Genomic DNA, 24,357 nt, shown 5'->3' with positions numbered 1-24,357 from the left:
TCAAGTGACCTTTTTTTTCAGGATTTGCAGAAAACCTGTCTTTGCGTCTCGTGCTGGCGACGGGGGGAGCAGAAGTGACATTTGCATGCCTCAGGAGGTGGGAAGAGATGAGATACACCCACCCTTTCCTACCTCACGCTGCTGAGCAGGCCAGCATGCACCTGTCCCCTCTGGCTGTGAGCAGGCTGAGATGAACTTCTGCCTCCGCTGGCACGAAACGTTCCTGCAGCATCCGACAAAAGCTCCACCAGCTTTTCGTTTTGGGTGAGACGGACAGAAAAGGAAGGACAAAGATGGAGAAGTGACAAACGACTGAATGAGTTCATAACAGAGGAGGGTTAGAGGGAGGGGACAGACAGATTGGGATGTGAAAGATAAGCAGATAGCCGGCGTGTGAATGGGAGTGACAGTGACAGAGCCCCATGCAAAGATAAACAGCCTGGGCGCAGCCCCTTTAATGGCTTTGCACGAGTAATTTGTCACTCCATGTAAAAAGCAAACAGCAGGGAAGGCAATGGCAACACTTTGCACTGACACTTAGCATCGCCCAAGGATGTCTTACCGAGCTTTCCCATCTGTCTACAAAACTGCTGCTGCTGCCCATTCCTCTGGTCAAGAGACACAGGAAGAATGTGCCTCTGGGAGCGGGGCCATGTTTAAAACCAGGCACAGTTACAGAAGATCGAAGTTTTGCACTGATGTTTTACTCCTTTAACATCCTGGGATCAAGTGATTTTCACTCTCTGTCTGAAAGTTTACAGATTCAAAAGCTCTATCAAAGGTCGTGCACGGTACTATGACTTGACAGCGTCTTGATTCAGGACAGTTAAAAACATCCCAGGATAAAAACAGAGGAAACGTAACTCTGTGAAATCTCTTCATGGTCAAACGGTGCTTTCATTTCCACATGTTCAGACACATGAACACACTTTGCATCAAATGCAGTTTATAAGTTGCTCAGTTCAGTTACAGCATAATGAATCACAGGATAATCGCAACAAAGTTCTTTCCATTGAGTCCATGAACATGAAGCTACACCTCCAACCAAAACTAGGAGCTGGAAAATGGAAATTGACCATATCCACCATTTTGGAGAAAATGACAAAGAGTTAAATGTAAATCTAATAAGTGAGCACTGCCATCTTGTGGATGTTTCTAGCAATACACACACTTCTGTTCTTAAATAACAATAAAAAAAATCCATTATTTCCATCAGTGAAAGCAGCTGTGAATATTTTTTATGGCTATCAAGTACAAAATATACACACATCCTAAACGTGAAGATGTGGACACAAAAATAATTAACATCCTCCTTGAGACATGAATCAACTTTAAGAAATGCAAAAAATGCTACATAAAACAATTAAATCCAGCAGTTCAGATTGAGGGAAAAACAAACAGAAGGTCATTCTGAGAAGGCATTATTTTTCACCCCTTCTCCATGCAATAAAATAATCATCAACCTATTAAAATGCTCTCTGCAGCGCCCCCCAGCGGCTGCAGGTGAGAATGCAGCACCCTGGGCCTTTTCCCTGAGATGGGCAGCAGCTCGCCGTTGGCTTTCATCTGGTCTATTCTCCTGGACAGGTCAGCGTCGCTGTCGATGGCCAAGGTGCACCGATGGGCGTAGCTGACCAGAGTCTCTTCTCCTTGGCGAAACATGCCCACCAAGGGGACCATGTCTTTGCCAGCCAGGTGGAGCTCAGCTATCGACGCCGTGTTGGCGATGGTGTTCCGGTCGATTCCCAGATGCCGGAAGGCTTCACTCATGCTCTTCTTCTTGATGAAGGCGGACAGGACTTGTTTGTAGCGGTGGATGACGTACTGCACACCGGTGGCTGGAGGAATGAGTGACAAGGCATGAGCAATTAATGATGTTCACTGTGGTTAACTGAGGGAGCATTTTATTTGTATTTCTTGCACATTGTAAGGAGGTTTTTTACTATTTTTTGCCATGAAAAAAATGACTTGAATTATATAAAAGTTTAATGCATATACATTTGCTAGTATTTCAAATTAAACAAGTTTTTTACCCTTACATAAAATCGTAAGCAGTTAATAAGATACAAATAAGGAATTAACGCTTAGTTACTAAACAGATGACAAGGGGATCCTGAATGACTGAGTTAAGTTCACTACAGCAGATAATGATAAGCTACCATGAACAGGTGGTTAAAACTCATGTAATGAAGTAGTATCTAAGGATTAACTCCTGGATGTCTCTGAATCTGCATGTTAACTTACTTAATGCATCATTCCTGATAAACTCTGAATAAGCTGCTAAGTGGCACTTAATCAATAACAAATCATTACTTGCTGATTATCTCCATGTTCCATGCTAATTCTGGCCCCTCAAGTAGTGTATCATCACGAGTGGATGCATCATTACTTCATGATAATCTTACCATTAGTTACGATATATTCGCGTCCCATCAACTACAGTCAGCCATCAACCTCAACAACTAACAGATCTTTGATCGTCTAATCAGCTGCTCCAGTTTTATGACCAGTGGGAGTTTTTCTGTCAGGGGCCCCCAAACTCTGGGATCCACTTCCTGTAGCGACTGGATCCTCAACATCTGTTTCTTCTTTTAAAAACATCAAAAAGAACATTTTTAGGATGTGTTATGTGCACATCTGTGGTGACGCGTGTGTACAATGTTTGTGTGCACATGTACATGCCTGTTTGTGTGTACGCATGTATACGTGTACGTGCCTTTATGTCTATTTGTTTTTATCTGCTTCTTTTACTACTTTACTACCATATGATCATTTTTGTGCTGCTCAGTTTGAATTAGCTATTTTATTGTTTTAGTACCACGTTTATTGTTTCGTGAAGCACTTTAACATCTGATTTAAAAGTGCTACATGCATAGAATTTATTATTTATTATCACTTATTACTGGTGATGCATAATGCTTGCTTGATGATTATTTTACCATTAGTTACCCTTTTTGTTTCCCCTTAAGTAAAGTAACCTATACCACCCTTACCCTCATTAGTATGCATAATTGTGCATAATTATAAGTGCTTTCTTATGCACTTATAATTATGTGTCTTATGTGCTTTCTACTAATCATTAAGGAAAAACTGGAAAATTAAAAAACCAAGAGCAACAAAAAAGCACAACAGGAGAAAGATATAATAGATTTTATAGCAGAGGAGGGATCCTGCATCATCAGCACATAAACTGAAAGATAATACAGTTCTAACCAAAAATTCAAATAAAAAATAGAAACTATTAGTGCACCGTTATTATAGAAGAAAACAAAACAAAACAAACAAAATCTGGCCCTGCTGTATATTTCTAATAACGTCCCGGCCATCTTCATCTCCTCCACCTTCCCCTCCAAGCCATCCTGCACAATACGAAGGAGAAGGTGGACAGGGTCTCCCCTCTCCCCATTGTGGCCCGTACCGCTTTATACTGTGATCTTGCACAACAATACGCAGCAGCGTTTACAGCATTTAGCTCTGAAACTGGGGATGTGTCCACTACAGTTTTTCTGTCTACGCCCACCAGATCATAGGCAGCAGACTTGGTGTTGCCTTCCTTCACCACCCACAGTACCCCCTGATACCTTCCCATGGCCTCCTCTGGGGTCAAGACTGAAACAAAATAGCCAATATGTTATCATGGTTGTTATGTTCTGCGACAATTTCGTTGTTGCCTTGAAAACAGTCCAACATTGCTTCGACCTCTCATGAAAAACAGGAAGCTTTATTTACTGTCCCTAAAAAGAGAATTTGTGCTGCAAAGGGACACATACAAAACAATAAAAACAAGAAGAAAAACAGTGCAGACAATTTACATATCGTACTAGAAACAATACTGTGTAGACAGTTCAAAAAAAGTTAAGATCACCTTTGGCTACTGAGAATAAATAAATAGGGTTGTTAAGAATAAAATTCTTTCAATAAAGGCTTGGTGAAACGACTCCATCAGGGTTTTATCAACATAACCACAACCTCTACTGCACACTGCCTCATACTCGACCTCAAACTGAACTTCTGAGTTAATGTAATTGCCCAAATACTTGTGTTATGTTCCCCAAGAGGGAATGAGGGGAGTAGCAATTGAAAGTGACCCCGCGAAAAAGAAGAAATTTATTAACAACATGAAACTAAAGAAAGGTACTTCCACAAAAAAAAAACAGTAACACAAAACTAGCTTCCTATACACTGAAACTGAACAACAAAAGTTAAGTGCTAATCAAGAACTAACACTAAATACCCTCCAAAAAGGGAGTAAGACTACCGCTCTGGGTACAATACACCTCAAGTTAGCAACACACGCAGACCAGGGGGCATCTTTCAGACTGCAGGAGAATTTGTTTCTCAAATCAGATCTTTAAGACAGACGATCCGCACTGCTATTTGCAAGTGATCAGATCAGATTTGTGCATCCAGACATCACCATCTGCATGGGTTGCTTGGTAACGACACACATCGGTGACACAGCTTTTCAACATGGAAACATGAGAAATGGGGCTCCATCATCTCACCCTCCAAACAATCGCACTGTTGAGTCATGGCGCTGAACCCCTCCATTGCACCAGCATGGATTCTTCCATCACCCTGGATGCGACGATGTGACAAAAAAACTGAAATCTGATTTAAGCAGCCAGATCGTCCAGACTGAGAAGCATCTGTAGAAATCCGATTAGAATCGCATTTCATACCACCTCCAAATGTGGCTTGGATCCAATCTGCAAAAATCCCATTTCATGCATTTTTTTTTTTTTTGCTGTCCAGAGTTTCCAAAATCAATCTGATACAATCTGAATGTGCCTGAGACAGATTTGGGATGGCAGTCTGAACAAGGCCAAAGCTGCCAAATGGCCCACTGGCACCACATGCACCTCCCCTCCTACTCTCTGTACTCCAACCTTAATGAGCAAGCGGAGGCAGCCATGCTCAATCACTGACTGCAGTCACGCTCACAAAATTCAACAAGAGGAAGCCCACGGCATTACGGCCGTAACAACCTCTGATTCACAACCTTCTCCACTCCTTCCCACCAGTGGTAGTAGTGCTGGGACAATAAATAATAACGAAGCTAGGAAGAACTGGCGCCAAAAATGCACAGACAGCTCTCAAGCCCTTCCCTTAACTTTGTATAATCAGCTCTAAGTACCTCCTAATCAAAAACTGCTGGAATATACGCCACAGATAACTCCTTGTTTTCCATCTCCAAGATAACGTCATAAACAGGGGTGAACTCAACTGATCTGCAGGTACGAATGCAGAACTAATAACGTCCACTTGTTTCAAAACATGTCTTTGTGTACCAGACAGCAGCTGAATTGAGTCTGGGTTATAGAATTTACAATGTCACGACTCTAAAGACTGCCATTACACAGCCAGGAGCACCAAACAAACCAGGTGGTATCAATGACCTTGATAATGCACCCACAGAGGTTAAATATCTGGGACTCATCAGCCAGTTAGAACTGAAGAAGCCCCATAGATGAGAGATGAAATGTTTAACTAAGTCCAGTTGCCCTTGATTAAATCATCCAACCACGACCTGGATGGCCGAGAATCTTCACAGACAACAGGCAGCAGGTTTGTTTTCGCCTCTCTGCTTTTGGCACCATCTGGTGGTCAAAAACATCGTGGCGACAATCTGAACAGTCTTAGTTCTGCTTCTTACGGACGCAGCAGAGGAAAGTGAAGTCACACTTGTGACAGGGTCGTGTATGCCTTCACCTCAATATCAACAACGGCCTCCATTATTATGATCTCCAGCAACTCATTGTGCATCAACAAACTTAAAAAGAGGCTTTCAACAAATAATTATAGCCAGATTGTTTAACCAGTTCCATAACCACTGACACTGGTATAAAAGATGACCTTTAAAAGTAAGCATGTTGATTGGTTGGATTCTCTGATCTTTTGTACAAGCTTCAGTGAGCTACTGGAACATCAAACTAGTTAAACAGATAAATAATAATAAAAAGTGGGTAAAAGGCGGGAATAAATGAACTGGCAACAAAGTCTCTGTTTTTAATGTCCTTTTATTTGTTTAGAAATTAAAAATGTTGCTGAATGTTATACATATGTTTTATTTTGAGAATTCGGGATGGGTCTTGATTTTTGGACAAAGCAAAGACTTCTACACTGAACTCCTAATAAAAACAAATGAAAACGAGGTGCAACGCAAACTAGCTGGATAAAGCTGCACATCAAATATCTACAATAACTATATGCACTATAATGTCTGAGCAAAACAGCCAGCTGAAGGTAGCGTCCCATCCACAGATCATGTCTCACGGTATTGGCATGGAGAACACACTGATGTTTTTCTGATCTTTTCTCTTTTCTTTCGCTGTTTCCAGATTTATCTTCCAACCTGAACTTCCATTGTACTGCAAAAGCAGTGGGCGAATCTACAATTAACAGGGATGCAAACTTTAAGCACTTAAGCACGTACACTTAGGCCACTGGCCTTTACTTAATACTGTAATACTGTAAAGTGGAGTGTTACCGTTAGCACAGGTTCCAGATAATGTAGCTAATGTTAGCCAAAAAGTTGTTAACATTATCTAGCTAATACTGACAAGTAAGGATGTTAACATTAAAAAATAAAACAACTAACAAAGTACTTACAGACTATTGTAACTTTGGCATCGTCGTTGAGAACGTCAGCGTGGTGCAGGTTGCTTTTTTTGTTTTCACCCACAGGTCCTCAAGAACAACTGTCCTGCAATCCCATCAAGCCAACTGTGGAGCTGCAGGCGACGAGACGCCACAAGGGCCAAAAAGACCATTTCTCCAAAGGGAAGAATCTCTTACATGAATATGACGACAAATATGTAAACTGCATATACAGTTTACATATAGTGCCTATGTATCTAATGAAATTCTGGTAGAATTTTTCTTTGTTTGCTGTGTTTTAATAGTTAAACGTATTACTCATGGAGATTTTGCCTGTTTTTTCTGTGTGCTGACAGGACTTATTATCGTTAGTCATTGTAATACTCATCATTGTGAGCTGTATGTATCTCAGGCTGGGCAGCCTTCTCTCTGTAAGCTACGACAGACACTGGGTTTCATTTATTTACGAGGGGTTTTTTTACCCCCTTTTAGTACTTCTTTGTTGTCTTTGTTGTGGGCTCTTAACGAAAAGATTACGTTGCAGGTGCTGGCTGCTTTTACTGAACTTGGAAAATCCTGTTTTTTTAGTTGTGTGGAATAACATGCAGAACAATCTAAAACTTCACTCATTTTTATCCTTAGGGCAATTTAATTATATGATCTACAGCTGTTCTCCTTTTTTTGTCAGATGGGAAAAGTGAAGGAGCCACCAAAAGAAAAAAAAGTTAACTAAGAGAAAGATAATGCTGAAGCGATGATTGGCCACTCGAGATGATACACTGCTTGAGAGGACACAATTAGCAACGGACGTGGGGGCAATAAGGAAGTAGTGATTTGTTATTGATTAAGTGCCACTTAGCTGCTTATTCAGAGTTAATCAGGAAGGATGCATTAAGTAAGTTACCATTATGTTGATTCACAGACATCCATGAGCTAATCACTAGATGCCAGTTCAGTCCTTGTTGTCTAATTCCTGATTTATTCCTCATTCATGTTAGTAGCCACCTGAGACCTTATGAACCGGACTGTAAAGTGTTATTACCTCTCTTCCTGCTGTAGTCCTTCCCTTTCTTTGATCTTTTCTTGTCCTTGTGGTGTTTCTTCCTTCTGTGTTCACTCGAGGCCGCTGAAACTTCAGAAGTGTCTGACTCTTCAGAGCCGCTGTCGCTGCTGTCAGAGGAGCTACAGGAAGCTCGTTCTCTCTTCCGAGACTTGTTTTCTGAGTGCTGCACTTTGCTGGGTTTGGGAGCTGTGTGCAAACGACACGAACGGCATGAATACGAGCATCAGATTAGTGTTAATAACACGAGTCAAACGCGGCGTCACAGACACAAACCTTCACTCAGCGGACTGGGTGATGCAAAAGTCGCCATGGAGCGGTTACTCGTGAGATTTTCTATCTGGCTCCGCAGGAACTTGCGGTCCTGCATCAGGTCCTCCACCTGTCTCTCCAGCGCAGCGATGCGCTCCTGTTTGCTCTCCAGCATGCACTGCAGCTTGGTGATGGTCAGCAGCACCCGCGGGGGCAGACTTTCTACATGTGAGCCGGCTACAGGAAGACGAGACAGCCGGGTGGAGAGCATTAAAGTTACATTATGCCCAAGTATTTTTGTTTCAAAAATGAACTGAACAACAACATCAATCATCATTAGAATTTTAACTATGAGACATGAGTAAAATCATAAAAAAAAAAGACCACTGCAACATGAGACTGGTATCACCTGTGGACCTTTAGTCATTTCTAATGATTGTGGAGGTCATCTGTGAGCTTAATCCTGTGCAAATCTGTCATGTCCATCATTTGTGAAATAAAAATTCTGCACTTTGGGTGCAAATTCAGGAGAATCATTGCTCTTGACATTCAGGAGGCAGATGTCACTCAGAGCCTTGATATCAAATCTGAGGGATAATGTCAGTAAGTTCGAGTAAAGCGCAGACTTGCAAGTGCAAGTGTGAATTTCTAAATCACACCAGGTTCCTTGGTGATATTACAGTGCAAAGAGAGCTTTAGGCCACAACACAGCATTTTACATTGTGTGCCAAAGGGAAGCAAGGCAATTGTTTAATGACACAACAGAGGAAGTGGCCACTTTTGTTGTAGTTCAAAGAGTTTTTGAAGTTAGGAGCTGTTGATTGAAGTGAAAGATCAACAAATAAATAACCAGAATAATCTCGTATAGGGCCTAAACACTGAGACTTTCATTGCACCAAGTTGTAAAAATGAATGTAACAGTGGCATATTGATGGTTTAAACTGATGCCAGTAAAAGTAATCCCAGAAGAGCAGCAGGTATGGCGTAAAAACACTCTTACCTGACATGGCGCTGCTGGGCGTGTTGTCCTGAACGGCATCAGCTGAGCCTCCCGTCTGAAAGTTCTCCCACTTGATGATGCGGAGTTCGTCTTGTTCCTGCTTCAGCCAGGCCGGAGAGGCGAGTCTGTCTTTGCACCGCACGGAGCTGGAGTCGATCTCTATGCAGGGGGAATAACCTGACGGCTCCCACACGGAAGACATCTCTTCAAACCTGAGAGAGGACCAGAGGCAGGTTTTACGGGTCATGTGACTCACCTGCCCGCCAGTCCCACTTCCTATAGCCTGTGTTTCAGAGGGAGGCATTAACCTCATATAGATGTCAGATGCAATGTCTGCTGTCAACAGTTGGCAGCAAGTAAACTTCGATCCAAGCTGTTTCCATAGCAACAAGATACAGATCTTGTAATTATGAAATCTTTCATGAAATATGGTTCTTGTGATCATACGGCGCTGCATCAAAATCATGAGCCACAGATACATGATGGGAAACTGAAATGTGACTCATCGTGCCTTAATGCATGAGTAAGGGAGGAATCTGTTTAATGCTTGAATGCATCATGATTTAATGCATCATGTTACATGAACTGCTGTGGCTGGGTATGAACATGATAAAACAATAAAATAACTATTTCACAGCAACGGTTTTTAACATGCTATATGAACAAAGAACAGCTGCAGCGAGCTTTAGACACATAGTAATCCTCCTTATAGCTGATTCTTTAATAGAAACTGTGGTTCTGCTGAGTTTGAGATGCACTGGTCCAAGAAGTTATTTCGGTCACACTTTCTGTGAAGACCACATCTATAGCGTGGTAATTATAAAGCGTTCATAATGCTTCACCAATTTTTTCTCCTGAGAATTATGTTAAAAGATGTGTTTTGTCGTACATACACAGTAACAGCCAATCAGAATTTGCAGTAAAATGTTTATCTGCAAAAATAACACTCATAAAAAAAGGCTGCAATGTACAGTACATAGTGATTCTTAATGCAATAAAGGCTCTGGTTTAAGCTTTTAGGGGACATTACTTGGCAGGAGTTCATGCATGAATTTCTGCATGGTACAAAAATAGTTGCAAACTGCAGTAAAGACTCTAACTGTGACACATATTCTGGCTACTTAAACCTGGATAAAACCAGCAGGTCTCACATCTTAATCACAAAATGTTACATACAGAATAAAGCCTAATTCGCCTGTATAGCACTCTGACTATCGTCACATTTGGAATAATAGTAGATAATTAGTGTGTAAACGTAGTCAATGCGAGCACTGAGGTGTTGTCTTCACTATAAAAACAGAATTGATATTCAGCATGATCGTGTGCTCCTGCAATTAAACGAACACATCTGTTGAGTATTGCAATCCTCATTAACTGTGCTGAGCGTTAGCTTTCCATGACATTATCATGTCTGCGGCTCTTCACTTCAAGTGGTGAACAGTTCGCTCATGGCTGCTGCATCCATGTGACGGTACTTCTGCAGCATGCAATGCTTTTACCTTTGTTCTAAATAACTTAACAACGGGACACAAAACTGATCGCGACCTCATCATTTATTGATCCTGAGCGCCATGATATATGACGCATTAATACATTCATTAGGACATGATAAATCATGCATTAGTTAAGCATTAATTAGGAATGAGCGGGGCACCATGGTTTTTGTGGTTATGTCCTTATTTTACTTTAGAAGCAGGCTTCAGAATTTCGCTTGATGGTGTGAACAGGGAAATGCTGTTTTCAGTGTTTCGTATATTTTGCTTTTTGTTACACACATATAAGCTCTCGTTCTGTCTTTTTCTCTTCAGTCAAAGTCAAGTCAAACTTGCCTCGGAAAAGCTTCCCCAAAAAATCTCACTCAATGGACTTAAAGGTGCGAAAACTGCACTCACTTCTTCCATAAGTACCACTGGTCCAGACTAATGCTCAATTTAAGCTAAAACATAATACACAGCCACACAGATGTGTTTGTATGTATGTAATTTTAAGGAGACTCGAGTTATTTCACATCAACAGACAAGTGTTTGCGTGTTGTGTGTCTCCTTCACCTTAAAATGTAAATATCTTTAAGATGCTTCATATCCTCACAAGATCAACCACATAACCAAACAGCTGTCTCTGCAGGTGAACACGGCCGACAACTTCTAGCGCAGCTCAAACATCAGAGGCTGCAGCATGTGGAGACTCGAGCCCTGTAATCTACAAAAATTTGCACTGAAACATGAGAAACTCTGAGAATCAGTGGAAGATTATGAAAAGGGCACAACTTCACGATAAGGTTGCTAATGAGATGCTTCGGTAATGCACAAGTTAATGAGTTAATACAGGATGAATAATGAGAAATGATAAGTCAGTGTGGGTTTATGTGATTAGCTGATCATCAGTTAATGACTTCATGCAGTGATTCATAGCAGAACAATAACTCAAAGAAAATCGAAGCTATTTTGCCAAACTATGAATCTACTTGTTGCTGAATGAATCAAAGGTCATGCTAGGGGGTGCAGCATGATTTTTTCTTTATTCTATTCTATAATTAATTTGCATTTTTCTGACAGAAGTGGAGTGTAGTAATAGACCAAAAACATCTAGTGGGTACTGGATGCCAGTCAAGGGAGAGTGGACAGACATGTTTTTCAATTCAATTCAATTTCAGTTCAATTGTTTCCACTGGGACCACTCCCCAACACACACACATAAAGTGCATAGTTCTTTTAGACTTGTGATGCTGGTAGCTAGCTGTACCTTTAGCTGAGCACACTGGTTCCTTTTAGGTCTTTAAAGTACTCATTTCTTTCAAACCACAATGGAGGCCACTGTTAAAGACATTGAGTCTCAAGCTGAAAAACTGAAATTACTCTTATGATGTCATCTGGGTTATTTAAAGGACTAGTCTGTAGGATTTAGTGGCATCTAGTGGTGATGTTGCAGATTGCAACCAAGTGAATACCTCCCCTCGCCCTCTCCTACAAACATGAAAGACCCTCTAGAGCAGGCATGTCAAACTCATTCCATAAAGGGCCGTGTGGCTGCAGGTTTTCATTCCAACCAAGGAGGAGCACACCTGGCTGGAATCAATTAATCAGCTGATCTCAGTCTTCAGCTGATAACTAAGTGATCCCTTGATGTTGATTGGTTGGCCTGGTGTGCTCCTCCTTGGTTGGAACAAAAACCTGCAGCCACACGGCCCTTTATGGAATGAGTTTGACATGCCTGCTCTAGAGCTAGTAATTGATTTGTCCATTCTGGGCTACTGTAGAAACGTGGTGGACGCCATGGCAGAGGACCCGCTCCCTCTGTAGATACAAGAGCTCACTCTAAAGTAACAAAAAACATCACTGTTCTTATTTTTAGGTGATTATACACTAATGAAGACATGACTATGAATCTCATACATTTCTGACAGTAGATCCCTTTAAATCCAACGCACTGGACCTTTAAGAAATCCATGTGCAAAATAGGTGGAAGACACCTTAAACTAATGAGGAAAACTCACAGTGACTGTTTCATTTCTTAATGATGAGCCACAGGAATTCATGACACAATAATGATGCACTAAATCATCATGAGTCATGCATTTGTTAAGGTGTTACCTAATATGGTTACTGGCTGCAGAGTATCTATACAGTACATAGGTGGTGCACTCAGGTGCTTGATACTTGGAATATTCCAAATGGCAGAATAGATTAAACTACAACAGTTTGTCTACTTGTGTTTGTTGCAGGAAGTGGATATCACTGCTTTGCTCCATGTTTCCATGGAGATGAAGATGGACTCCTTCACATGTGCAAGCTGCAGCACATAAACACGAGTGAGGAATGAGTGCTGCAGTGATTAATCTGACTCCAACACCTGACACAGTGTGTTCACATGCCAATTACTCTCTCGGGAATGAACTAAGAACAAATGTGACATGTTTCAGAGCTAACACATGGGGTACAATTATCAATAGACTGCGATAAAGCAAGGACAGAATGAGAATCCTATTATCTTTATCCCTATTGATTTATTGTCTTACAGGAACATGACAGTGCTTTAATTGGTAAGATGCATTTGTCATGACACAAGTTATAAACCTCCTAAAACATACAAGGGTACAGTGTTAAGGAGGCTAAAGGGCCAACCATTTCTCCCTGCAGTGGTTTTAATTATCTCCTACCAAGATGGATGCTAATGACTGTAATTACCAGCAAAAAGGGAGAAAAGGGAGCAACAAAGCCGGAGAAACACACAGGAAACGTACCTTCAGGAGAGTCCAGCGGTTGAAACTGGTGCTGGAAATGTTCCTGTGTTTGTGTTGTTGCACGCTGAAATATCACTGAGTGTAAAATGCTCCTTTTTCCACAAATACAAACAGAGACGAGTGAAGAAATGCGAGACAACAACACGCACGTCTGACAGAGAGAGAGGCGGCGCTGAGCCCTGATGCCCAGCGTTACGCCGCATTCAGGGGCGCCTCGGAAAGTCTCAGGTGTATGGTAAAATAAATAAAATAAATCGTGTTCTACATCGCTGCACCCGGCAGTGGTGGAAAAACGATTACTTGAGAGAAAGTAGTGACGCCACACCTTGAGAATACTTCACTGCAAATAAAATAACTGTATGCAAAATCTTATTCAACTGCTATCAGCAAAATTTACTTAAAGTAGACGTTCAAAGGTAAAAGTACTCATTCTGCTGTGGTTTACTGTTCTATTATGTAATTTTTTGATTGATATTTGTGTGTTGTATTTTTGCATGTCTGTAGAAAACCACCTCGATCCTAATCATTCCAGTTTGGTTTCTGGGATATTACCACTATTATAAACAAAAGCGGGAACAAAGCTACTGCTAATTAAAGAATTATTATTATTCTTTCACACTGTGTGGGTATACGTGCACCTTACACTTTAGGTAGTATTTCCGGTAGAACATGAATGCAGCAGAAGGGGGCGTGTCCTGAGGCGATAGAAAGGTCATTCCCATTCCTTCACAGTCTCCGGTGGTTGATTGGAGCGTACACCGCTGAAAGCAGGTTTTTTCAGGACAGTTTGATATTTTCAAGATTGATCAATTGCTGACAATTGCTTGCAGTTCTTCATTTATTTTATTTTGTTTTTTCAGCTCAAATGTCTAAAATCATTTTTCAATCAAGCATTTTTTTTATCTTTACTCCTACATTGTTTCACCATTTGCATTTTTACTATTATTGGTAGTAGTATTATGACTATGCTATCTTTATAGCTCAATATCCTTTTTACCTGCTTTTTTTAAACCTTTTTAATTATTTTATTCTTCTTTCTAGTTATGTGTTGTACTGCAATAAAGTAATTTCCCTGCAGAGATCAATAAAGTTTTTCTGAATCTGAATCCCCTGGAGGCCATGTCAAGCACAGCAATGCATGTGTTTACATGTGCACGAGTATCCTGGGTTTGATCAGGCTGCGACGTTTACATGGAAAACCTGGTTGTTCATATCCCTGTACCCATGACTCCAACACCATGCAGGTTTCTGATCATCAGTGTGCAGCTGTGATTTTCATATTCTGCAACAACAAAGATGTTTCTGCAACCTGGATGAGGCATTTACATGCAACAGTATTTAATGCATATATGTATGCAACAGTATTCTTAGTATTCTTAAAATACTTCAAAAACCAGGATACTAGTGTCCATGTAAGCAGAACATGTACTTTCTGTCACTTCCAGTTCCACGGTCTAGTTATACTGATAATAAGTTTTTATGTGAACTTCTATATCAGAGTATCAAAGAAAGTCAGACATGATGATGTTACAGGGAACTTTATTTGCAGTTAGACTACAATTCTTTGGCTATAGAGAGGCAACACTAGTCCCACGGCCCACCTGATGTCCTGGTTGATGTTGTAGCTATCTCATGTCCTGAATCTACTCAGCCTGTTGCCAAATGTTTACGATAGTGGTCATGTTAACACATTTCAGCTGCCTTATAGAGACAAACAAACAGAGACATCAGACTGTCCACATGCTTCTTCTCATATACCCTCAGGCCTACCTACAACAGTAAACTTACTTATGTTATATATTAAACACTCTACCGTGTTAGTCATAAAATACAAAAAACGTATAACAAGGTGAGGTGCAATTTGGATTTGTCAAGTTTTTCTGGTTGTAGTAAAGGATAAAAATGCAACATACTGTAAATCAACATATAGTTTCTTTCAATAAGCAACTGATAAAATATATATTCTCTTCTGCAAATCAGTTGTGAGGAAAATTCATATCATTGCATGTTCCTCGTGATACAGACGAAGATTCCTTCATTAAGATCTTTCACATTTCTTCATTTAAAAGGACAAATTCAAGCCACATGGAGTGATTGCATTAGTTGAACAGCAGTGAAGTAGAACAGTAATTGAGTTTGGGGCATGGAGGGTGAAAGATAATTTAAAAAATCTTCATCTAAAACAGTGTTATACTAACTGTTAATGCAGCAGCAGAGGCTGCAGCTGACTTTTTCCCATTGTACAAACATGTCTCATGTTTATTGTGATTATTCTAACCGGGGCTCAAAACCTGATCAAACTGCATTGGTATGACAAGAGTTGGCCCCGAGAAATGTATAAATCTTGGTGCTTGTTTGCAGTGACTGGAACTCACCCACCACTGTGGAAATGCTGGTAAAGGTGCGACGAATCGGAGCTACAAATTGACTAAGAAATGGGCAGTAGCTGACAGAAGCCTCACAGACAGAAGAACAAAGCAAATTTCCTAGTTTATGTCTGTGGAAAGAGTTAAAAAAGACAAAAGAGCCAATGAATTATCACTTCCACCCTCCTGCTCCCCACATAATGTTAGTTTGTTAGACAGAAACCAGCAGCGGCCTCAGTAAAAACGAGCCCCGCTGTCTCTGCTTCACTCTCCAGCTTTCAGTGGCAGATGGCCAAGAGGAGGCGTTTGTAGTCGCCGCTGCACTCGTCCTTCAGAGCGTCCTTCAGAGACACGTCATACTTCTCCAGATACATGTCTTTGATGGTCTCTAAATCAAACTGTTACCAAGAAAAAAGCACCAAGGGTCAACTAGGTGAATTTTCATGCATAGAAAAAGCAATCAAATGTCAAACCGAGTGTTTACACCCACTCATGTAACCCTGCTACAGCCGGCATTCTGCGGTAATCTGACTTCTTAAAAGTAATGTGTCAACAGGCAGCTTTACTTCTAAATGTTGCACAAATTTGAACCAAATTGTGAGAAAATCGGCAGAAGAAAATGCAAATTCATGCAAGTTTACATCCACTAGTGTTATGCAAATAATGTGAGTTGGTTTATGGAGGCAAACAGAAGTTTTGGAGAGCTGCAACTGTGAAAAAATAGCATTGTACAATATGAGAAACACAGATTTAGGAAATCTGGGCAGCAGATTAGATAAACTCCTGCTGGAGGAAGGCGATTTCTGGGACATGTTTATGTAAGACTTCAGACAAAGACAATACTGCTGGGACAGTGAAGAGAAAGAGCATCTCACACAGTGGTGCATTCTTGTATTGAAAGTCAGAAAGCCAGATTTAAATAGATGGTTTTTGTAAAATTCAGACACATTAATGCTGAATACAAAAAAAAAAAAATAAAAAAGACCAGGAGGCACCATCTTGTTTTAATTTTTAAAAAGTAACCAGGTTACGACAGTGCAAGTAAACGCATCGTCTGGTTTGCTGCATAACCTGATTTCTCGCAGCATCCTGGTAGCTAATAAATAAATTATTGATAAAAATGAGCCCTCGTCTGTAACAAGACATCAAAGCCTCCAAAACTCAAATTCAGCGTGGAATAAAGGATCGGTTGCCTCAGTGGTTTTGAGCTTTTACCTCATTGAGGAAAAACAACCGTGAGTATTTAGTGCAGTTACCTCTGAGCGACACACGATGATGCGAATGAGGGTGTCGTCGTCAGTGCCCGCCCCTTTCATCGCTTTGTTCAGACGTCTGGCGAAGTAGAGCTGAGGGTTCTTAGCAACCCTCACTGAGGAGAAGAAAGACAGACTTTTCAGCTCCCTTCCCCTAATAAAGGTAAATTACGTTTCATACAGTCTGTTTAATCAACACTACTTTAACTTCTGGCATCGTCAAGCAGTGCTACTCCACAGTGAGATACACACAGCTCAAACATGACATTTTATACCCTAACCTTATGATTTTTTGGTGTTTTTTTAAATTAATATAATTGTAAAAGTGTTCTTTCATTCAGGTCAAACTCTGTGTATGCTGCGTGTTTCATGCTAACCGAGAGCAATGTAGCATTTCTTCAGCGTCCCTGAGGTCTCAGCCTCGATGGCGTCCAGGATTTCAGTTCCAGAGAGCTGTGGAGAGAAAACGAGTGGTTGAGTCTAAGCGCTGACAACGCTTCAAAGTGGGAGCGCTTCATTTTCCAGCGCCGTAATTTCCTCCTAATCTCTCCAGAAGGATCTGATACTGTGACTGGTGATTTATGTTTTAAGGACGTATAATTAAAGGAGTTTCAAAGTGGAGTTCTAGAGATGAAAGTCTGTTTGCACCTGCATGAGAGCCAACAACGCCTCTCACGTGTTATTATGAGAAACTAACCCTGACAGGCTGACTGACACGCGTCAGGTCGTGTAAAATAATATGAAACATGGCTGCAGCTGCAGACAGTATGACACCAAATCTCACCTGCTCATATATCTTAAAGGTGGCCTGGAGCTGCAGGTAATTTCTGGAGGCCAAGATGTAGCTGAAAGTGGACTCATCTGTTCCGAAACGACCCTCGCCAGCCTGCCACAAACACAAATATGCTTCAGGATGAATGAATCTGCTTTGAGGGTATTATGAAAATGTATTCAAGAGTGAAACAGCACCTCAAACAGGGAGGTAGCGTCCTGCTCAGCCAGATCCTCATCCACCTCGTAACTCTCATCTCTGTTGCCCTGGAAGAGGAAGAGTAAGATGACTTCTGCTGTGTGGAGAGGACTTTCTGTCTGCAACTATATCTGGCCTCCGTTTTACTAATGAGAGGGTGTCTGGACAGTGGCCAGCGTGTGTGTGTGTGTGTGTGTGTGTGTGTGTGTACTTATAGGGCATGACTGGGTACAGGGAGAGTGAGCTTGATTTCAGTCCCACAGCAGATGGGAGGAGTTAAGTTACTCAGCTGCAACAGACACACAAGAACACCAACCTGCAGAAGAGCCATGAGCAGGTTTCTTACGTCCCCGCTCGTATCGCCCTCGATATCGGCTTCAAGATCCCGTTCATGCACTAAGAGAGTGACACAAAGAGACCAAAGAAGGGTTAAGTAAAAAGACAAGTCACGCTGTTTATTTATGTCTGAGTATTTAAAGGGGAAGTCCATCACTAGATACCATCAGATACATTCATGTGTGCATTCTGTTTTTAATTTGTAATGAAGGCACCCACTCTCCCTCAACCTGCTTTTTCATCATTAACGTTTATAATTACCCTACATGTTCAAGTCTGACCCATTTTCCTTCTCAAAACAAACTGCAGTGGGTTTTAGGTTAATGAGGCTACGAGTAGGCATCATAAGCTCGTCAATGGATTCCTGCCTGCATGACTAAGAGCTCTGAGACGAGAAAGCATCTTTCAGCTGCAACCAAATCCAAGTGTTCTTCTTCTACTCTCACTTTGCGTGTAGGTGCACAACTATGCAGCAAGCTAAACACACTTCTATTAAAGGTTCATGCATTCAAGTTCTTACAGGAAGCATGTGTGGACAACAAATTCAATAGTGACTACAAATCACTAAGACCAAAGGTAAAAATTAGTTAATACAGTAACAAGGAAAATGGACTCACAACAGACGAAACTAGGGCCGTGTCCCAAATCACTCCCTTATACACTCATTCACTACTCACACTCAATAATTTACGCAACAGCGAGCAGTTAATTGAGATTTCAGACGCTTACTAAGGCAGCATAACTAAACATGCCACAGCCACTCCTTTGTTGAGCAATGTGAGATTTTTGAGGCCACTATATATAGATACTGGATACATTTACACATTCTGAAATTGGATTTGAATAAAAATGGCGGACAGTAGTACACTATACAGTAAACAGGGAGTGATTTCTGACACAGCCATAGCATCAAATGAGTTAGCTACACTGTGATGTCAGGGAAAACAAAGTATCACGGATGAAAGGTCAGCATTAAGTCACAGTCACAGTAAATTAACACATTAAGTCTGTAAGAGTAACAGTAAAAAGCGTCAAATAAACAAACAGCAATTTAACAGTTAGCGACTGAACATGGCACTAGCAACATATTAGCTACCTCTAGGCAGCTAGTATAGTAGCTAGCTTAGGAAGCCTTAAGCTAGTGAGAAAAAAACTATATTCTACTCAGTCACAAACCAACAATCACAAAAAAAAAATAATAAAAAGCATACCAACAGATCGTGCTTCAGCAAGGACATTTTGGCAACAAAATAAAGACAATATTAATGAAATATTGTCAATATTTGATTGGTCACACTGACAAAATGGTGGACGATACAGTGACAGTTTACAGACAACTGTAAGAACTTTGCCAGTAGTGGCTAAGTAGCTATAGCAACACAATGTTCAATTGACACAACCAACCTCTACAGGTCACCTGAGCAAAGAGCGGCTAATACCATCAGCTAACAACGTGCTAGCTAACCAAAGACCTCGCCCCAACAAGCAGCAAGGCTACTAACATATTAGCTAACCACAACCAGCTAACAACTCGATAAGCTAGCTAGCATGTTGCAAGCAGGCTGCGGCCTGATTGGCAGCCAAGCCCCCTCACACACCTCATCCTGGCAAACAACACACACCGACTGAATACAGAGCGGCTTTACTGGACAGTGTCAGGTATACTGTAAGAATTACACCACTCCTTCAACACATGAGCAATTTAAAGACCGAATGAGAAGATGTTGGTAAATATAATCAGCTACCAGCGCTACCACAGTGAACAGGAAGTCACAGCAGGATGGGCCTTGACTAAACAAAGCATGACTGTACGTTACATTACTAAAGGGCCAGAAATAATACTGTACGTGGTGTAGGTCTATGAGTCACCCGTAGACATTTCCTCCAGGGTTCATGATACTTACAAGGAAGGGAAACGGTGACATAGTGTCGACTTAGCGGATGAGAGGTTTAACTGCAAAATGTGATTTTTATGTCACATGGGGTGGATAGATGGAAAATGAGTAATGGCTTTGACATTGAAATGTTTTAATCCTGGTTCAACCATGTAAATTGTACCTTTTAGCAAGGTGCTGCGCATGTAAATCTTATTATTATCATTATTATGGAACAATAAAATTTATAAAAACTAATCAAATCTTGATTCTAAGGCTTAATTCGCTCTTTGGCTTACCTTGAAAGTAGCATTCCTTGAACATGGCAATGTCCTGTGAGAAACAATGAATAAAAAGTTTGAATATTCTGCAGCAAAAAACCATTAATCATCTGTATGTCAGTGATAAATGTGAACACACTGGCACACAGACTGCTGGTGTATTAACTGTTGACTTCATTTGATGCTTTTAGTGTGTGACTGACAGCGTTGGTGGCGGTGCAGAGGATCTCCACTAGGACGTCTTCGTCTGTGCCCGCTCCCTTCATGGCCTTCCTCAGCTCCTTCACGGCGTAGATGACGGGCGGGTCCAGCATGGCGAGGATGGCTTTCTCAAAGTTCCCCGACAACTCGCTCTTCAACACATCCACCAGCTCCTGCCGCAAGGGGGCAGATTTTAATTGTGATTGGGAGAAAGGTGCAGAAACAGTGTAGAAACACAGACTTTCCGACATATTTTAAATTAGAATGATAACTGAAACGGTTGTTGTGGTAAAAATGACAGAGCAGATATTATTCTGCGTATTACTGAATGACACTCACATCGTCGTACTTATCAAAATAGGCCTGTTTAATTTCCTGACGCTGAAATGAACTGCGGTTTGCCAGGATGTCGATGATGGCCTGCTCATCAGTTCCTGAAGGGAAGACGACGCAAAACAGATGCCGTGCAGTGATAAGCAACGCAGTTTGCATGTAATACTTCAGCAGACACAATAAACGCTGTTCATTTTCAACTTACCGAAGCCTTTGCAGGCTTTGCGGATGGCCTTGATGTCGGCTAGGACATCAAAATCCTCATATGGCACGATTGTGGGCTGGGAGAATAAAAGAAGACTGTTATGTAGATGACTTTTAAAGCTAAAAGCATCTTTCTGCTTATATCAAACCGATCACTGTCTCGGTGAATGAAGTTCAGAGGGATTCTTGCAGTGATGCAGGAGCAGCTGGCAGATGGGGGAGGGGAGGGCGACGACACAATGCTACGCTTGAGGAACTCGGGGCCAGAGGTCTTTAAACAAACTTGGTGGGGGCCGCGTGAATAACTGGCAGTAACCACAGGGCGGTCCAGGGGCCAGCGGGGGCTGAGAAGTTCCCAACAGTCACTATTATTTGAATATATCATCAACAGCAGTAAAGAAAAGCTGAACGCCACTTTTCTGCCCCATAACAAGGAGAATGTGACGTAAATGTACACAGAATCGGTCACTTCTCAAAACTTCAACAATCCTGCATGTTTTCTGAAGGAAAAAGGCTGCAACTGACAATTATTTTCATTGCTGATTAATCTGTCTGTTATTTTCTTGATTAATCAATCAGTTGTGTCAGAAAATAGTCAAAAGTATCAATAAAGGTTTCCCAAAGCCCAAGATGACGTCCTCAAATGTCTTGTTTTGTCCACAAATAAAATAATATCCTGTTTACTGTCAAGAAACTAGAAAATATTCACATTTAAGAAGCTGGAATCAGAGAATTTAGACCTTCTTCCTTAAAAAAAACAACAACACGCAAACAGATTAATTGATTATCAAAATATCTGGAATTCATTTAATTCTTTGCATCATCATTTTATTTTGTTGTGCACCACCAGCTTCCTTTATTTTCTGAACCAGCAGTAGATAATGATATTTGCAGCTTACTTATTAGCAATTACAGTGTTAGAAACAGTATAAATAAATGTGTTGTTGGTTATTAAAAGCTTCCTCACTGTCAGGCAGTGCGGCGGAAGTTGCCAATGAGGTGAAACATTAATCTCAAAGGTACCAAAAGGACAGAAATCAGAGTGAATCAGACACCCTCACCCACTCACCGCTGCACTAACGGACTCTTGCATAACAGATAACATACAGAGACCTGCTCATTCATCCACACACACACACACACACACACACATCTAACGGAGCCGTGATGAATTCCGCAGGGGAGTGGTCGCCTCCTCTGCGTAAACCCAGACACGGTGGTCTGTCACACGGTGTCGTTTCCTACGTTCATTTAAAGACACACCGAATAGCCTATTATAAAAGCGAAAAATAAACACAACTCTCAGTTTCAATGAAAATAACAGAGATTTGTTAGGATTTATAGGCGGAGCGCGCGGACTGAAGGCGAGTAGACGCGTTAGTGCTCGATCCACGATGAGCGATAAATCCACGTGATTTGGAAACGAATCCCTGAATCTACCGTTGATCGCGATGATCGGCTGGATCCAAACATTGATCCCTTTCATCAGCCTGAAACTGAAGCTCGCGCGTCGAACAGCTGCTGGTCGAGATTTCCCTGAAAACGGTAAAACACAGCGGGACCTACTTGACAGTTGCCCATTTTCGGGATGTTTGTCCGGCGGCAGCGGGTGATCTGCTGTGGAGGGTCGTGGACTGGTTCGGGGTCGGTTAGTCCTCCTGATCAAACTGCGGCCCGGATCAGCAGAGACCAGTATGTGACGTCACGACGGACCGCTACCCCGTCGGGTTAACCATTTACAGTCCCTGAGGTCTCCCATGGTGCACTTGTTGAACCCACGAGTCTGCGGAACAAAACACTATTACACTGTTATTAAGCTTGATGTTGAAGATAGACAGAGAAATAAATTAGAAAAGAAAAGAAATACATTTATGTCAAATAAAAATACGAATTTACACAAGAACAATTAAACTCAGAATTAAAGGGCTACACACAGAAGCTGAGCAGTGAGCAGTACTTATACTCATACTGCAGTACTGTCTGAGTCAGCAAAGTATGATATATGTAACATGATACCATCTGCTGTAACAGTGTACTCACCAGAGTTTAGTGAGTACACTGCTAAAGTTTACAATTATATATACATATAGTTTAATAATTATACATCTTAACACAATAGAGTACAGTTGAATTTAATAATTAATTTATAGTACAGCTAGATAGCATACAGTGTAGTACGCATATATATATATATATATATATATATATATATATATATATATATATATATGAGATAGTCCACTCTGCAGTGCTTTACCTTTAATACTTTTGCTTAAGTATGATCTTTGATGCAGGACTTTACATGTAATGGAGTATTTTCACATTGTTGTGTAATTACCTTTAGATCAGTAAAGAATCTGTATACGTCTGTTACCACGATCTATAAGAGCAGACATGGTTTTAGGTTAGCCGATCCTACTGCTAAAGATAAATATTAATCCTCACAGGGTATATCTGGAATATTATAGTGATCAATAATTCAGTGTGAAAGAGGCTTCAGCACCACTGAGTATAGGAGCCTAGTAATCAGCATTACAGTGTGTAAACAGCATGATGATTAGTGGTCAGAGTCCTTTTTCAGCCAGATGACCCTGGATCAGCAGAACTTTTCTGCATCCTTCAGTCCTGTACTTTACTTGTTAGGAGCCCTCAAGAAAATCTGCCCTCAATAAATCCTAAACAAGAAAATACTTTTTAAACTGATTATAGAGTTGTTATGCTCCTCTTTTACCAAACTTCATCTAGAAACTTCTAAAAGCACAGAAAAAGTAGAATAAGTTCTAACTTGTTGAGTAGTTTACAATGTTTTGCATGAGACAACTATGAACCAAAAGGTCCTTTCCTTCCTGTTGAATTTAGTGCTGCACAGTATAATTACCAACCTTGCCAGCCTCCGCTCTAACCATCAGTATTTCACTGTCCCTACATCATAATTACTCACCGGCTGAGGAGGAAAGCTGCCGCTGCCCTCCACAATAAGGCCCTTAGCCTTAACTGGATACATGCAAACACAATGTCTGCATAAAGAGCCTGCTAACGTCACGCTAACAAAAGCATGCAATTAGGCAGGGATGAGTCACCTCGCTTCACTATATGGTTATCGAGACCTTACCTGGAAGATCAATCATGGAAACTTCTAATTCAAAGTATCTCAGTTAGTCATTCAAACACTGAAGTTGTTTTTAATGTCCGTAATGAGCCAATTAGCAGCATATTCTATCCAGATGTGACTCGTTTACAGTAACAGCACGTTCAGTTCATCCTTCAGGTTGTTGAAACTTTTATTTCAGCTGCAGTTCTCAGTCATGCAGCTCAGTCGTTGAACAGCCTGTCCTGTAATCAAACAGCGTCTGATGTGATTCCAGACTCCTCCGAACAGCAGACTTC

General features: G+C 41.1%; 2 protein-coding genes across 3 annotated transcripts; both read right to left on the bottom strand.

Annotated features, from left to right (window-relative positions):
* Positions 1–996: 996 nt before the first annotated feature.
* LOC121624220 (coiled-coil domain-containing protein 106-like) lies at positions 997–13,252 on the bottom strand. The gene is made up of 5 exons (XM_041961860.1): positions 13,153–13,252; positions 8,913–9,124; positions 7,937–8,149; positions 7,643–7,849; positions 997–1,838 (listed from the first exon to the last, which is right to left on the bottom strand). The coding sequence occupies exons 2-5, from the start codon at positions 9,112–9,114 to the stop codon at positions 1,459–1,461; spliced, it is 1,002 nt and encodes a 333-aa protein (XP_041817794.1). The 5' UTR covers positions 9,115–9,124; positions 13,153–13,252; the 3' UTR covers positions 997–1,458.
* A 1,440-nt stretch (positions 13,253–14,692) lies between these two features.
* anxa13 (annexin A13) lies at positions 14,693–22,655 on the bottom strand. 2 transcript variants are annotated; one of them, XM_041961407.1, is made up of 11 exons: positions 22,537–22,655; positions 20,972–21,047; positions 20,773–20,867; positions 20,436–20,606; positions 20,251–20,284; positions 18,058–18,137; positions 17,741–17,809; positions 17,556–17,657; positions 17,149–17,224; positions 16,775–16,887; positions 14,693–15,916 (listed from the first exon to the last, which is right to left on the bottom strand). In XM_041961407.1, the coding sequence occupies exons 1-11, from the start codon at positions 22,549–22,551 to the stop codon at positions 15,797–15,799; spliced, it is 951 nt and encodes a 316-aa protein (XP_041817341.1). In that variant the 5' UTR covers positions 22,552–22,655; the 3' UTR covers positions 14,693–15,796. The 2 variants fall into 2 exon arrangements, with proteins under 2 accessions (XP_041817341.1, XP_041817342.1); XM_041961408.1 differs by having other exon boundaries at positions 20,436–20,603.
* Between the last annotated feature and the right edge of the window lie 1,702 nt (positions 22,656–24,357).

The sequence above is a fragment of the Chelmon rostratus genome, chromosome 20 (genome assembly GCF_017976325.1).
Source record: "Chelmon rostratus isolate fCheRos1 chromosome 20, fCheRos1.pri, whole genome shotgun sequence".
Lineage (NCBI taxonomy): Eukaryota > Metazoa > Chordata > Actinopteri > Chaetodontiformes > Chaetodontidae > Chelmon > Chelmon rostratus.
This window is presented reverse-complemented; position numbering and strand designations above follow the sequence as displayed.

Bases quoted from the DNA above. Each gene is read 5' to 3' on its own strand.
- LOC121624220 (XM_041961860.1), bottom strand. From the start codon at position 9,114: ATGTCTTCCGTGTGGGAGCCGTCAGGTTATTCCCCCTGCATAGAGATC. The intron at 8,150-8,912 runs GTAAGAGTGTTT...GTCTTCCTGTAG, and splicing joins GCCCAGCAGCGCCATGTCAG to CCGGCTCACATGTAGAAAGT. The intron at 1,839-7,642 runs GTAATAACACTT...TCATTCCTCCAG, and splicing joins GGACTACAGCAGGAAGAGAG to CCACCGGTGTGCAGTACGTC.
- anxa13 (XM_041961407.1), bottom strand. The intron at 17,658-17,740 runs GTGCTGTTTCAC...TGTTTGTGGCAG, and splicing joins ACGCTACCTCCCTGTTTGAG to GCTGGCGAGGGTCGTTTCGG. The intron at 15,917-16,774 runs GTAACTGCACTA...TCTTGGTAACAG, and splicing joins TCATCGTGTGTCGCTCAGAG to TTTGATTTAGAGACCATCAA.